At 40.9% G+C, this 17,367-nt stretch overlaps 1 protein-coding gene across 4 annotated transcripts in view; it reads right to left on the minus strand.

Annotated features, from left to right (window-relative positions):
* Window positions 1-17,367, minus strand: part of kcnab2a (potassium voltage-gated channel subfamily A regulatory beta subunit 2a) — a 47,082-nt gene that overhangs the window by 9,061 nt on the left and 20,654 nt on the right. For 3 of the 4 annotated variants that reach the window (XM_057031625.1, XM_057031626.1, XM_057031624.1), the window contains 3 exons: window positions 1,430-1,473; window positions 1,141-1,178; window positions 795-874 (listed from right to left, as the gene is read on the minus strand). In XM_057031625.1, coding sequence (XP_056887605.1) covers window positions 795-874; window positions 1,141-1,178; window positions 1,430-1,473 — 162 coding nt within the window. Of the gene's footprint in view, window positions 1-794; window positions 875-1,140; window positions 1,179-1,429; window positions 1,474-9,459; window positions 10,508-17,367 lie in introns of those variants that run through there. The other variant, XM_057031623.1, reaches the window with a different exon arrangement.

Below are 17,367 nucleotides of genomic sequence, written 5' to 3' on the forward strand. Positions count from 1 at the left end.
ACGTCATCCTCTGAACTATGAAGATTAACACCTGAGCTGCCAATGATGCCATGTGAGTCAAGAGGGCACAAACATTTGCTGCTCTGTCTGTCTCTATTTTCATGGATTGATGCTGAGTGAACAAATACCTTTGTGTCAGCTGTTAACATTTTTTTCCAGTCATATCCCAAAACATCAGATTGCTGAATTGTCCCCAGAGCAGAAAAGTGAGCGCTGAGGCTATTTAGCAGCTCTAAGGTATAAAATGAGAAATGCTCAAAGCCACTGTAACAGACATCATCTTTTCCCTTTGCTTTATTTCGAGACACTCCAATTCTGATGTATCCTCGAGAGAAAATACTTAGAATGTTCATTGGACAGTATAAAAAAAAAAAGAGGACTTGGTGCAGTTAATCAGGAATACGGCTGCCGCAGGATAATCCGTGGGATTACTTAAAAGCATCCAAGTTAGTACAAAACCAGATTAATCCCTACCTCAGTTTAACCCATCTGTAAACAATGCACAGTTGTAAGGCAATCCAGGGTCAGTCTGGGCAAAATATGGACAGTAAACACGTGACCTTTCATACGCTTGACAAGACAAATACATGGATTAAATAAATAAACCAGTTTTCTGGTGGAATGTTGGAGATTTTATGTTGTGTGTATAGGTGTGGCAAAGCTGTGCATCAGCTCTAATCCTTGTTCCACAAGCAGCTCAGCGTAAGGGTACTCTGCACCCAGAGCCTTTAAGATTAATCACATAGATTATTTGGCCTCACTGCCTACTGATCTGTGGCACTGGATATACTCACTTTCCGGCAGCATAGACCTCCGCTGTGTCAAACAGATTGATGCCATTTTCATAGGCCAGAGTCATCAGCTGCTCTGCCATCTGTTGAGAGAGTCAGGGTGGACGAGAGAGGGGAGAGGATGGGGTGAGAGGCAGCCAACGACCCTTCAGTCATTAAACAATACAAAATAAGGCTCTGTTAATGTTTTGCTATGACGTTATCAGTTGCTGCATTTCTCTGACTCACTCTAGATGTTTTTTTTGTTAAAAATAGGCTTCTTAGTTACACCAGGATAGCTCCTCTCATATGGAGGGATCCATTTATATGCTTTGACTGACAGAAGATGACAAAATCCATCTGCTCTCACCTCATCTGTTATCTGTCCACCAAATGTCACCCATGTTCCTACAGAGACAAGGAATGTGGGGGTCAGAACGTACACAAAAACACGTGCAGACAGTCGGTTACATGTTTGGCACATGGGATTCTGCACGAGCAAGAAATGGAATATGGCTAAGGAAGTTCTTTTTTAACCTTTAGGCTTAGCGCTTCAGCATTCACTGGGAACTCAAAGATGTATCCAACAACAATGTCTACTCAGTTGTCCTCACAACTGTTCTACAAATTTGTTTGGATGCAGCAAATGTGACTCTTACCTAATCCGAGGCAGGACACCCGGAGGCCTGACTTCCCAAGGTTTCTGTCAACACAAATAATTGCATTAGCTTTAAAGCAGCACCAAGGCTGCAGTGTTTTGTTTTGTTTTTGTTTTGTTTTTTTACAACCTTCCAGCAGTAGATATGAGCATAAAAATAAGGTCTTAAAGCCTAATTTAATTGTTACTTGATGCACAAATCAACAACAGTATTATCATTTGTCCTTGATGTTAGAGAAAGCTCTCCTCCAAGTTCTTACTGTAGGGGGAGCTTAAAGTCACAGAAGGGAAGAACAGGGCACATGTATTGACCGATTTAATCTCAATCTGCACCTCTACAAAGAAATTTAAAGCTATGGCAGTGGCATATATGATGACACTCAACATACATGTAAATATTCTGTATATGACTGGGAAAAACCAGAGCAAAGTCAAAGACAAGATGTGGGTCTTTGACAAGCCCACCGTGACATCCAGTAAAATTTCTTCCAGCACACGAGGATCACTCAGCCGCCATCTGACTAAAATCCCCCATAGCAAAGCAGAAGCTTTGCTACTCACAACAACCGCTCCTAAAGCTGGCGTTTCTGAGCCTATCACAGCCCAGACAGACCTCTCCGCTGACAATCACAGCTTTGGCTGCGTCTTTGTGGAGCTTCTGAACATCTCTGAGATGTGTGTGTTTAAAAGGAAAAACTGAAACATATTTATTATAAGTGAAGGAATAACTCTATTTGCTGTAATTTGCTTTTTATGATTTTATTTTCTGGAAGGCGTCTCTATACTGCTAATGTGCAAAATACAGAATCTACAAATGCAGGTTTGTTACGGCACGCCTGGTCAAGACCCTTTAAAAGATAAGCTGCCGGTGTAAAGACTTAAAAGAAATGTGGCCTTAGAGATGATGTAACATGTGCAGGAGTCAAAGTGAGTGGGTGGGAGGATATCTAATTTATTTTTATACGACTGCCTCTATAGAAATACAGTGAAAGGGAGAAGAGAGGGAGACAGAGGCTTGATGTTAAATGTGTGCACGCACGCATGTGTGTGGGGGTGTTTTGTGAAGATTGCTGAGTTTCTGCAGTGACTAAGAACACATTCATGTCAATGTGGTCTGCACCAAAAAACACAAACCTTTGAAAACAAATTTGGGAATCTACTTTCCCAAATGTGCTTTCACGCCAGTTAAATGTTCATTGCACTAACAAGACTTAACAATATTCGTGATCTTTTTTAGGAGTTCAATGTCACAGCTCAGCCAGCAAACGACAAACAATAATTAAAACAAATCTAGGGCGTTTTACATGCAATCAAATCAATTTTCCAGAATTAAATACATATTTTGGTCAGGGAGGTCTATAATTGTAAATAAAGCATGCAAAGGAAACCACAGAGCAGAAGTAAAGAGAGATAAGAGGATCTATTTGGACCACGTTCCCTAACACATGCAGCACAAGTCCCCTCTGGCAAACTGCTGGATAAGATCGACCACTATTTGTATATTGTTCTTAAAAGTAATGAATTACGGAGCAGACTTGACAATCTCTTAACATTCTGTACTGTAAAATAAAATGTAAATAAAAAGTTTTTGGTATGTTGATGTACCGTCAAATATCAGTCAAGCTGCACTTTATTTAAGAATAATGGAATAAAAAAATGTTGTTGCTGGATTTTCACACAGGTAAAAGGCTGTTTAGACTCAGTAACGTGTGCTTAACCTGAAGGTTTTACTGATTTCAGCAAACTTAGACATTATTAAATAGACAATCTGCCGATACTTATCGCAGTTTAAAGCTTCTTCTGCACAAGCCTGAACACTGCACGTGCAGTAGTAACGCAGTGCTTCCCTGAAAGCATGGCCTTGCCCTTGCTTTTGTTCTCACTGTAAGGATGTCTCTTTGTCAGCACATTGTTGGGTTTAATATTTTACTGCAACTGCCCTCTAGCACAGGAGCAGACAGGGATCGGGTTCCCACTGGGCCTTGACCAGCAGGAACCACATCAGGAAAAGTCAGCTCTATCTCACCCTCCTCAATAATGAAGCAGACAAGGGGAACATGACAGCAGCAGCACAGCAGCCAAAGGGAAGTCACAGCACACACACACACACACACACACACACACACAACACACACACACACACACACACACACACACACACACACACACACACACACACACACCACAACAAGTCTCGTTGAAGCATAAGGTCAAATCAGCCCTCTGCTCTCCCTCCCCACTTGATCTAGTCAACAGTTTACAAGTGCTTCGCAAGTATAAGATATAATACAGATATAATAAAATCAACCCAATCACCAGTTTTTGATAGAAGGTGACCTATAGGAAAAAAAAGCTTCCCCCCCCCAAAGAGGTCAGTACAATGGAAGTATGAAATGACCAGCAGTGCCAGGGACTCATCGCGCCCATGCAACACCACAGTGCTCCTGTGATTCAAGCAAAAGGAGTCTCAATCAAGTATTGAGTTCTGTATCTGTTCATATTTTTCTGTATTCCAATGCATCTGCAAAGAAATGAATGCTTCAAATATATCAGTAATAAATCACCATTCAGACATTTTCTGAAATAAATCTACTTTTTTGTGACATTTGAATTTATTGCGATGCACACAAGTGTGCTCGTGTGGATATGAATATATACATATAAAGCTGAACTTAGTGGTCAGGACGGGCAATGCAATGAATATGGAAACAAGGTCGCAGAGTCGTAAAGAGGACCGTGCTGACAGATGTGTTTATGGAGCAGAACTATTAATACTCCCAAACCCGTGCTCCTACTTAAGGAAACTTCTAAGGCCAGTTGCTCCTGCTGAATGAAGGTGGTTTATTTTATTCAGGTTTACATAACATCCATTATACTGAAAGGTAGCAAGGGGGTGTTGTTGAGTACGCAGATTGGAATAAATGTCGCAAATAGGCAATTGAATATGACGGGTGGGATTACTTTGCACTGAAAAGCCATTTACACACATTAACTAATTAAAGGAATGAATCAAAATAGTTTTGACATTTATCTTGTCTGCTAAATCAGTTACACATTCATACGTATATTGTCCCAGTGCTCAGACAAAATGATGTGAATGAACTGTGGGAATCCTGCAGCATTCTCTTACGACTTTCTACAAATGGGATGGAAGCAAAGACTAAACTCACTTCAAATAAAGCCAAGAGACTAAAAGAGGTTTAACAATAAAAAAGGCTATAAATTAATGGACTGATAGGAGACAATCTGATCTGAGAAAAATTATGTAAACATTGCCGAAACACTGGCAATAAAAAGAAATAACTGTCCTTAATTACCCTTTGGTCCGTCAAAACTGACATATGATGCCAAACCGAGCTGGACTGAACAAAACAACAATTGGGGGCTGGATTTGTTTTGATTCTCATCACAATTTCTTGCCAGGCTTCAATACATCAAAACCAATTAGGGAACAAACTCTGATAATGAGGGAAAAAATAAAATTGTCTGTGGAGGGGATTACAGGTTTAAATACTGTTTTTGTATGGAATTTTTGATAAAAAAGTAGCTTGGTATGTATTTAAAAGAGATAAGCACCTTCTTATCATATACTGTGTGTACATACAGGACTAAAAGTTGTGACACTTTATTTTTATTCTCTGCTCTGTACACCACCAATTACGTTTATGTAAAAATGAGCAAGCATACACAATGTCTAAGATAATTATTGTAAAAGATTAAAGCGCGGTAATGCAGTCATGTGTAAATATATTTATTTAGAGGAAAATGGTGCCATCTGCCCAACTAAAAACGTGTTGATGCTCTTAATACACATGAATAAGCATGGTGCTATGGGGTGAGATTGGATTTTCCCTGCTGGGCTACCACTGTTATCCTGCCTGAGGAAAAGGCCAAGCTCTGACCTCCCTGCCTTCCTTCTAAATGCTACAAGACATCTTCACCATCTTATTTTGCATGGAAAATTATATGCATACTTGATACAGATGTAATTACACTTCACTACTAAAGAAAGCACAATGTAGCAGCACAATCACGCAGGCCCATAATAACAGAAAATATCAATTCTTTGATAGCAGTCAATAGTGTGGAAATCAACACAATTTGGATGAAAAATATATGCAGAATCAATAAAATTGCTATGTTATAAATAAATTGATATACTTTTGGATTTATCATACCTCATAGGAAAACACAAATGACAGCATTGTGCAACCGAGCGAATCATCATTGAGGTTCTTTCTAGTGTTTCTGGAGCCAAGAAAATACATGCTGTGAGAAATTGGTGGCGCTAAGACCCATGCAAAGTGTGTGCGTACACAAGCTCCCAAACAGGCTCTAATTAAACTCCATCAGTGATGCAAATAAAGAACAGCTGTCTTCTTTTTCTCCTTCAGCATCACACAAGTGTGGCGCTCACACAGCAAACACACACATGCATGCACACCAAAATAAACAAAACCTCAGAGCCTACAGTGAAACTTATACCTAAATCAACTGACCTATGCATTGCCTTTTCTCTTCTGATGCCTGGAGCAAACAGATGGTGAATGCACGTAAAATATACGTTAAGTGGCTCAGATCTGGGCCAATTGTGAGAATTCACAATGTGGGCAAGCTGTTGTGAATACAGCTTGCCCACATTGTGAATTCTCACCAGGACACGCACTGGTACTGATACAATAATGTAGTTATAATATGTTTCATAATCTAAAATCGAGTGCAGGAAAATTGGCATTCTGAAGAGGAGTCCTCAGAAAGCAGGAAAACATCCCAGTGATCACCCACACTCACAAAGCCTGAAACTTCACTCCCACAGCTTTTGTCGCCCAAGCTCGAGTGATATTTGCTTCTGCTTTTGTTTATAACACAATATTGGAAAAAAACAATGCTGGAAAAATCTGTGATTAAAACAAGAATGTTCCCATACTGAAGCACCCATCAAGTGTTTGTAACTGCACCTAAAACGTGATCATCAAAACAGTATAGAAGCATAACAGTAGCTATTGTGTAGTTGTGGCATCAACCCTGGGTTTTCACAATGTGCTTTCAAGGACTCCACTGATCCATTTCATGATGACTCCAAGCTACCGTACGCATGGAGACAGAACCGCATGTTTATTCCACCACAGTCAACTTATCTTCATCTTTGATGAAAGATGTATCTTCATCTTTGATGAATTGTGATGTATCATCATCTTTGATGAAGATACATCACAATTGGGTTGGGTTTAAATACCGTCCACCTACACAACACTGCCGGCAGCTATTTACTCAGTCTGTGACTCACTGTCAACTTTGCAACTAAAAGTGGACCTCCAGAGATGTGAGGAATCCTACTGACAGTCTGGGCCGAGTCCTGTTTACTTCTAGATTTACATCAGGGTGGGAGGTGAAGCAGCTCTGATTTGTTTAACCAGAGCAGTAAAAATAAAACAACTGACTTCATAAAGAAACCAGAAGCATTTGGGACATTTTGATGCAAACTTGCATGCAGAAAATTATCAGAACTGTAAAACAGTGTCTTAAAATGTTGTTTATAATATATATAGTAAGGGTATATCACACAAAACAATGGTTGATCACAAAAAAGTGATGATTTGAAAAAAAAAATCTAATTTTTCTGCATTGAAGTAACCAGGTTTGCAAGATCTAATTGCTAGAAGTACAATTTCATTGGTGTTGGGACCACAGGGACCACAAGGTAAAACAGTTTAGACAATTAACAATTCAGCTCCAACATCAGGGTCTAGACCATGGCCATAGACTTCTAAACATCTATTCTACTGAGGAAACAGTGAGCGTATTTAAAAATACCAGGCCAACTTTGTTTCTGCACAGCTGGTGGTAGAGAGGATAAATCACACAGCGCTGAGAGAGAAACAGAAATTAAGAAAATAAATGCCACATCTTCCATCCTGTGGATGCTGAATTTGCTGACTGCATCCTTTAAATACCACTGCTATCGGCCAGCTTATGTCATTTCACAGTTGCTGCTGGCACTGCAAATGTAACTAGAATAAAATCACCCTTGGGGAGAATTAGTGCTTTGGAGAGATCCTCTGGAGACTCCTTCCTATAGCTGCATGCTATACTACCCACTGAAGCACCTATATTCACCTTATCAACAGCTTATTTTCTAGACCGAAGCCAAATAACTGGCTGTGGCCTCTCTAGGGTTGGCTGCCTGAGCACTAAAAAGTAAGGCCTTTATGGGATTGAGTTTCCACCTGTGCTGCCTTCCCAATCTCTCAGTAATTCTTCCGTTTCCTGAGGAATACTGTTTTACATAATCACGAACCTTTTCACATGCACTATTAATTCACTCCTGACAGGGCATTTTAATAACTTCTTGGAGTCGGTTGAGCTCCCCCTGTCAAATCTGAGGATTTTAACCAGTCACGGCATGCAGACCCAGTGCCAATGGTTCATTCCACTGTTATATAACCCACAATAACCCACTGTTCTTTCCAAAGATGTTCACCTTGATGGATTTGCTTGGCCTTGTGGGAGATCAGGTCTAATTCAACCTGCATCCATTAATGGTCTTGGGCCATTGAGTCAAGGCTACCAACAAAGAAGAGAGCCGGGCTTGTATGCAAATGAAAGCGATTTGAATTTCACACTGTACTGCTCTGTGAATAGTAAAATAATCTAAGGTGGATGAGCCCTGAAAATGTTCCCACGTAGGAGACTTCTTACACTCTTCAGGTGTCTAAACAGGAATATGAAAAACTGAAGATAAATAAGAAAGTTCACGTCTCCTTTTACCAGTAAGCTTTGAGCCTGAGAGGCAGGTACTCTGCTCCTCTTCACCCTTTTCTTGTGAATGTTTATGAAGGAAATAATCTCTAAACAGTTTCAATTCTGTTTTAATTCCACAAAACTCAGTGTAAAAACAAAGTGCATCTCTGAAAACTCCACATCACACACACACACACACACACACACACACACACACACACACACACACACACACACACACACACACACACACACGCACACGCACACACACACACACACCTTGTTTTATACTTTGGATGACACCGCAGAAGTGCACCGACAGCCTCTGGCCTCGTTGCACTAAAAAGGATTTGACTCATTCAATATCATCAACCTCAGTAATGACAGTGGCAGCAAGGCCAGCCTCCCACCAGCTGAATCAGACGGAATGCTTATTGCCGCACCTTCAGAGGGAATTATGGAATTCCTCATATCTGTGACGGATCTTAATTACACCTGTCCATTGGCAAAACCTGCTTTATCAGCAGCCAGGTCAACTTTTATTTCTTGACACTTTTTTTTGCTTTATCAATAAAATAATTACAATTTCACAGTATGACAGTGTAAACAATATAATTAACTCAATGAATAAATGAAGGTTTTTAAAAAGGTCTCCTATAAATTCCACAACATGGACTCAGGTAATAATAGCATCACATTTACAAATGCTAAAAGCTACATGAATAACTTAATCAGTGAATTATAATTATCAGGGACTTATCACTTTAATCCAGGCAAACATTTAAACTGTTCAGAATCAAAGTGGTGTTTTGCATTTGAGAGACTAATCAGGGTAAATTCTAATTAGCTTCACTCAGTGTAGATTACTGTACGGTACTTTGTAGTGCTTGGCTGTCCTCTGCACAGAGAAGATTAAACATCAATGGCCACTGGCACGTTTACATTTCATGACATACCGGTAATTTATCTCTTAATATTTAATTATTAAAAACAATCAAAAATATAAATGTAAGATGTTTTGTGGTCATGCTTGAAAAAAACCCAAAAAACTGCATGGACAGCATTAAATAGTAAATATGTGCTTTCACGTAGTTCATGTACTTTCTCGAAGTGTCAGCAGTCTTTAACAGGTGATGCAAGCACAATAAAAGAAAACAGTGTTATATTTTGCTGTTTATGTGAACATTTTTCATTTAGGCTCTTAACCTAACTCTAAATTTCAGACCTACATTTTTGCTCCATGCAATTGACGGCATTGATCTTCGACCATAAAGGGCAGACATGTCCTACCTATACTTCATGCCTGTCTTCATGCTTTGCTCACTGGAGGAAGGCACACTCTGAACAGAGAGTTGTCCCAGGCTGCGAGCAACCATCGCCACCGCTCTGAACTTGCTGCGGGTGCCCGGGTTGGGGCTGTTGGCATTCTGTCGGTTTAGCCGGTCCTCTGTGTTGCGACTTACCCCCCCACGGTGGTCCGTACACACGAGCGATACCTGCATCTTGACTTTGGGGCAGCTGCCCAAACTGCGGGCAAATGCGCTTGATTAAAACTCGGCACAAACTTGCAGAGGATGGGAAGCCCGTGGCTCTTCTGAGCTGTGTGACACGGTTCGGTCCGTCGGAAGCAACCACTGTGCGTCACGCGCGCTTGCCTCTGTTGGAGAAATCACTGCTCAGCCGCTAAAGTGTCTGAGCAGCTTTCAATGTTGAGTAAAAACCGGAGCAGCAGCAGGCAGATCAGAATGTGCTCAAACTGCAGTGGAGTATTCATCAGGTAAAAACAAAATCCTCTCGAACAAAGTCCAAGTCCAACATTACAGCAGCTGCAGCCCAGAAGGATTAGAAACAGTCCAAAACAAAGAAAAAACAGAATAAAATTTTAAAAAAAAAATCCCAATCTTCAAAAGAGAAAGCTCGTAAGAATTTCTGCCCTGGGAGTTCAGGCACACTTTATCATCTAGACAGATGTTCAGAGACTGGCAGCGAGGGTATTAGAATTTCCTTTTAAAGCCCGGTGCTGGAAAAAACACCTTTTGCTGCAAAGCTTTGTGAATAGAAACACATGGATCCACACAAAGAGATGGACAGAATGACATACGAATGCAGCTCCAGTAGGTTTTTCATCTCCTCTTCACCTCTTCTCTGAATCCGCCTTCACAGCAGCACTGGCTGCTGAATATTACTGCACGTTACCGAGAGGGTAACTTCTCAGCTCTGACCGTTGCCCAGATTAAACTTGCATCTCTGTATGTTATACACAGCGTAAAGAGGCATGGTGCACACAGGCAAGGGAAAAGAGGGGGAGGTGTGAGTGAGAGAGGGAGAATGAGAGAGAGAGAGAGAGGAGAGAGAGAGAGAGGTGGGAGGGATATGGAGAGGAGCTATGAGAAGAAATATTCAGAGCTACAGCCGCATGAAATAGAATTTCATTTAAATGCAAGTTTATAATTCTGCTTAAAAATGTGCACAGCTTTGTGTTCCGTGTCAGAAAGTTGCCCTGTAGTGTAGTTTTTTTCTTTCATGACAAAGAAGACACTGAAGACTCAGTGGTCATGACAACAGCCCATAGTCACAGAAAAAGGGGCTCTCACGTGGGTCTGTCCAACTGCCCATGAAATATTCATTATGTAACTTCATCTGTGATAATGTACGCCCAAAGAAACACTGTCACAGACACAACAAGTCCTGTGGCAATATCATAGCACTAGTTAAAAAAAATATGTTTAGGAGCTATTTAATTTAGCTAAATCTTCAGCTGCCAAATTAAAGAAGGTTTTGGGACACCAAACCTGTTTATTTGTATTCCTCCGGGTGAATAATTACTGATTTAAAGAACAACAGCAGCATTTTAAGTCAGCTTGGAAACAATAAAATTATGATAATAAAGGCGTCTGAAAGTGAACACCATGGAAATGTGGCTCAATGCAACAGTGGCCACACACTGAAGAGACAGCAGATGAGACACATGCTTCTAGTAATATAATACTGGAGCTTATCTGAGGGAGCCAGCGAGTGTGGAGGGAGATAATTAAACGAGATGCCATCAGGAGCAGACATGTGAATAAAGGAGGGGAAGAAATGACCTCCTCCTTTAAAGGAATCCAGCAAACAAGCCGGAGCTAACTGACAACCCTATACTTGGAGCTACGACCTTTTGCTCTACTGGATTTAAATAGCCCCCCCGAGGTGAAATGCGGTTTAATTCAACGGAAATCTGATTTGGATTCTACATTGAGCTCGCGATGACCTTTTCAAAAGCTCCTTTTTAAAAGAAGTAAATATCAGCTTGAGTATGAATGGAATGACCTCGACTTTAAACACATGACTGCCGCCTAACAGCAGTGGCAGCAGAATATGCACTAAGAATGGACTCTCAGGAGGTTCACCATGCAGTCGGGGTAATGGGCAGCACACTTGGGGCCGATTTTCATTCCCTCTCCCATTCCTCACGGCCCATTGTGACAGGGTATTTAAGCGTGCACGCCTGACCATGCCTCCCTTTACCGTAGGGTAGAGTCCATGCACTCACCGCCAGAGCTGCAGAAATGTGATGCCAAGATCCCCCCCCCCCCCCGGGAGTCGTGACATGGGGACAGTGCTATGAGGGGCTGGGTTCAGCCAGGACAGATACAGTGCCAGTGGTCTGACATTTGCCAATCGCACAAAAAAAACAACCAATACTCAAAATGACACATGAAAACATTCAAACAATGTGCTAAAATTAAACATGTTTGCTGCGTATTGTTCTGTGTATTGTTCTGTGCTTCCAAGATTTACTAGTTGAGAAAAATCATCACGGGACTTCTCCTTGCTATAGCTTCTTTCATTGGCTGGCTGTCTTTTTGTCTCTTCGTCTGGAAAAATACACATCTTATTGACTGACTTTCAACAATAGCTGATCAATATGGGCATGCATCACCCCACTCACTAGACATCCATCACACAAATTAATCTATTGATCAGCCATTTCACAATGATACATCTGCCTGTTGTATTTATCATTTACATTGACTCTAAAGAGTTCTAAAGGAACCGGAACAGTTTTAATAAGCAACATTTACAAACAGTAAGGCCACAAATGATTGTATATGACTGAATTGAACACAACAGGCAGATGAGGTTTTTCCACCGTGCATTTAATGTATGATTGACATCTCACTGCTTGGTTCTTTAAAGGTTTTTTTGTCTTTAATTTAAGAACTCTTGCTCCATCATTGCTCTCATTCCTTTAAAAGCATTCCATCTGGGCTGTAAAGCATGTGGATGTGACATGTCACTAGTTGAGGTTAGCCTGAAAAAGGATTTATGGATTAAATTCAGTCGATAATAAAGATATTCAATGTCTTCTAAACAAAATAGGGCAGAACTTTGAGCTTCTCTGTAATCTCGGTCATTTGTGGCTAATTTCAAATTCTTTGTTCTATATAACACAGATAACACACACCTACAATACAACATCCATGGTAGAATAATGCAATAATTATTGTATTATAGTTGTGCTACGCCTAATTGGCAACCGTACAGTTAAAACTACACTGAATGAATAAAATGAATAAAAATAAAACCAGTTAGTACTGGACTCAGACGCAGACGGAAGAAATCCGTCTTCACCCACTCCTACATCCCATACCTCAGCCCTCAGCCCCTTGCATTGATTGGTCTCGTGAATTGTGGTTGTCCAAAAATCTGCACCCATTGAATCAATATTAGTGAATCTTTCATTCAATGTTCAGGTTAAAGCCAGCATTGTATACTGTTAGTGGAAAAGGAAGCATCATAAGGACATCCTTGAGAGACACAGAGAGTGAGTGTGAGAGAAAGAGAGAGAGAGAGAGAGAGAGAGAGAGAGAAATGGTCATCAGAGCATAACAAAGTACTCTGACTGTAGTGGGGTTGGGAGTACTATCATTAGCAGTGATTCTTCACCAAATCAGCAGCATTTCCCTGGAGAATAGACAATGGACCAGTGGATACTGCAAAGTGTGCAAATGCCCACAGCTACTCAAAACGGAGATTCAATTTAAAAAAAAAAAAAAATCATGCATTTGACATTTATTTTGATAATAGTATCGCCCTCTGTCAGAGTACTGAGCTAATATTAAGGCAGCTCAAATACCTCCAAAAAGTGATTGCGGAATTCTTTCTTTGGGGCAGAAAAAGACTTCAAAACCTCAGCGTGTCTGTCTGAAGGCAAAGCTATTTCATGGATGTTGCCAATGAAAGTGGCCCACCGGCTGACTGAGGACGCCTCAGCTGACAGGAGTAGCACGATGAATCTACACACTCCGCTCGCATTATGTCAAATGCTGCAAAAATGACGTGCTGGTGATTTCCACTGTGTCATCATACAGTTAATGAGACTCAACACAATCACGTTACCATGAATCTACTCAGTGTCCAAGTCAGTAAGCCTATTTGAAAACAACAGGGGAGCCATTTAGTTACTGATGACAAAGTGACCAAAACCCTTGATGTAAAATAGGGTAAACATATTCAAGGATATGGCATCAATCCCAGAACCCAAGGGTCCCTGAATAGACATTTAAATATACTTACTATTAAAAAAAACTGCATTTATAATTACGTTAATCCATCACGTTGCATTTAAAGTCCTAACAAATACTGGATGAAACAGTAAATTTTACATCTGTGGTGAAGGTGTGGAGAGGCTGCCAAGTTTGTCAGCAACTGGTAAAAATCTAATGAGCTGCAGATCTCAGAGGTATTTAGTGTGCAAAATTAAAAAGATCCAACATAAATCTGTGTGAGCCAACATGCTGAGACAGGAAAAAAAAACAGCAGGAGACACAGCAGGGTGTCACTATGGAAGTATATGGTCAGGTATTCATTTATCGCCCAGGGCATTTCATCCACAGGAAGTGCCCCATATCATTCAAGGAAATAGTCACTTTACAGTTCAGTGTTCCAGAGAATGACCACTCACTTATTTGTGGGGATGTTGTCCAGCTGTCCACTGAAAATTTAACTAAGCTGCACTGTGGGCTGAACTGAGCAGCATTAATGAGACTTAGAGTACAGGGCTGATAAGGTTGACAGGCCTGACATGGGGGTGGCAACGCGGCGTAGAGGCAGCATGTGCATGACTGACTGTGTACGGAAAAGAGTGGGTGAAAAGGCTTAAGTGAGTAATGGAAAGTGATGTGAGGTCAGACAGATTGACAGACCTGATTGACGGATGCGGTAATGCTGTTCAAGCAGCTCCATGCACCCTGCGGCCTGGGTCTTAATCTTTACAACAGCTGAACGTTTCATCACTGTAATGAGGATTAATGGAAGAATGGACGTCTGCGTGCTAGCGTTAACTATAGGAAACATGCTAACCGACCACTGGAAAAATCTATGATATAAAAACAGCTTTACTGGCCGTCTACACACAACATCATGGAAGGTGACAGAATAATTATGTTCGGTTCTGTTTTAAGAATCTCTTTCATCCTGGGAGGAGTGGAATGAGACACGGGTCACATCTGTGATTAGTGAGTGAAGTCCCCGTGAACGTGACAGACTCCCAGCACACAGCGGAGCTCAGGAGGAGCCGTCCTTTCAGCGGTCCCCCACTGACATGTCTAACAGAGCAGGAGAGCTGAGACAGCCAAAAAAAAGGAGGAAAGGAAACCCCTGCTCTTACATAACACTTTTACAGGCTGAAACGGAGCCTGTAATAAGATTTAATATTGATGTGTTTTCTATATGTGCTTGTCAATGGTGTTTTGAAAGATTCAAGTTGGATTTTAAGAAGGGAAGAATGACATTGTTGATGTAAAGAGAGTGGCGGTATGGTCATGAAATATTGGCTAAAAAATAGCTTTGTGCTGGGATTCTATTACAGCTGCAGACTGACCCGTGTCATCAGTTCATCAGGCTTCTGATGGCCTTGTGATAAGTGATGAACGACAGGGGGTTAAACCGGGCTTATGAAGGGAGATGGCTATTTATATCTTTGCCACTTTACTGTGTGGTCTTACCAGAATACACACAGATACAAATCTGGTCAGCAATTTCATTTAAATGCAGTCAGTAAATCCGTAACTGTTTAACAGTAAATCCGTAACTCTCAGAAAGGTTAAAGCTGAGGGCTGCTGCTGCTGCTGCTCTGCGGTGCTGCTCCGCTCCTCCATCCCATCTATACATTTGAAGCTAGTAATTCTGTGAGCTGGTGGGCGAGTGTAGGGGCTTGAATTGAGTATAGCAGGTCGAGTAGGTTGGTGTGGCTCTCGGGCTTTTGTGTGGGTATAAAAAGTTACAACTTTTGCTGTGATTTAATGCTTTTGTCTGTTGTACCACAATAACTGTCTGCGTGTTGCGGTTCAGGGAACAGACGAGGTGAGCAAACGCAGCGGCGGAGGAGTCGACACTACGGTCCACACAATTCAGCTTGATTGCGTAATTACTCTTACTGCAGTGCAGGTAAAAATAGAAATAAAAGGATCAAACTGGGAATCCCAAGGCACTAAATAAATGTTAGATTAGCAGAATAAAGGAATTACATTGAAAATTAACTCAGATGCAAGGAATGTAATGGCACAATTATGTTTACATTCTTTATGTTTACATTCTATACGTTCACACTCTTGTTTGAGCAGTAAAGGCCGTCAGATGGTCTTAGTGGTTGTCAAACCAGCTATTTATTTGTTTCTTTTAAGATGGTTAAAAATGTACTATATAAATAAATGTGAACCTGAAGCAACACATTTATGGTAGCAAAAGTGACAATGTGTAGAGAAACTGGGGGCGCATGCAGAGTTGTCATCTTCATCCCATCGCAAAGATTCTCCCTATATAAAGAGAGAATCCCCTTGAAGCCTATAAAGAATAACACAGGAATAACTTGAACATAAAGGACAGGAGGAATAATATTATTGCACTAATCACCAGAGGCAGCTGGTGATTACGAGGACTTCATCGACAAATCGATACTGTTACTTGTTCATTTGGCCTTTTAATATCACTTAGAGTGACGATTCATGATAGATTTAGTTAGATTTACTATAGTGAGCTTTAGTGAGCAGTAGTTGATGGATGTTGTGTTCTCCTGTGATAGACACAGCAGGGGGGATAATCTTAAGTATCTCTACAGGTTGGTCACATCATCACCATCTAATTTCCATGCCGAGGCTATGAGATAAAGATCTGGCTTTCCTATATAATTATTAAAGTATAAATGGAGCTGCCATTGCCATACAAAATGATCGCCCCTCACTACAAAAATGTCAAGAAATCAATTTGTCAAGGACAAATCTCGAAATATCAATATCTACAAGGGAAAGAGCAGCCTTTATATTTTCTTGCCGAGCCGCTATAAACAAGAATTTTGAACTGCAGCATTCCCGTCTCTTCCCACACATTATCTCTGAGTTGAACATTTTGACAAGCTGTCAGCCTAAGCCAGCCAGAGATGGCAGAGAGTGGAACCGGAGAGATGACCATTCGAAAACAAATCTAACTCCAACCACCTAAAAAGCGCGACCACTTCTACAATTCTCGTCAATGGAATCAAACTGCCAGGCCATGGGCTTGAAGTAAACAATGTTCAGAAGCACAGGTTCAGATGAAGTATGTTAAGCTCTATCCAGCTGCATTTGTGGCTAAAATTAGTTCTGGAGTAGGGGATTGCCTAGAGAAAAACGTCACGATTGCCCATGCTGACAGAGATGCACACAGACACACACACACACACACACCAACACACGCTGCAGTGAGGCTGAGAAAATAACAGCTCACAGAGGCAGAGATTTATAGGACTTCCTAACCAGAGGGTTTGTCCGTACACTAATTTAATTGCATGCGTGAGAGAGGTGAAAATGTTACGAAAACACATTTATATTATTTGGAGCAGCAGCAATTCTTTGAAAGGATTCCATATGCAATAATTAGAAGGACAGCTGTAAATGTATGGATGCTCACGCGCATGTTGAAACAATTTAAACTCTAAAGTAAGAAGATTAATCTTAAACTGAATCTGGTACAGATGCAATGAGTGAAGCTCTGTTTTCAGTAGGAGGCAACGCTGCGACAACAGCACCACCTTGTGGAGATCAGCTGTTATTGTGAGGGGGTCTCAAAGTGGCTCAATATTCTGCAAATCCCATCCATCATCTACAATAATCCAAGCATTTTAATGATCCTTGAGACTCATACTGTTGACTTAAAATTTTAGAGTGTTTAACTTTATGG

Source organism: Takifugu flavidus, chromosome 4, assembly GCF_003711565.1.
Source record: "Takifugu flavidus isolate HTHZ2018 chromosome 4, ASM371156v2, whole genome shotgun sequence".
Taxonomy (NCBI): domain Eukaryota; kingdom Metazoa; phylum Chordata; class Actinopteri; order Tetraodontiformes; family Tetraodontidae; genus Takifugu; species Takifugu flavidus.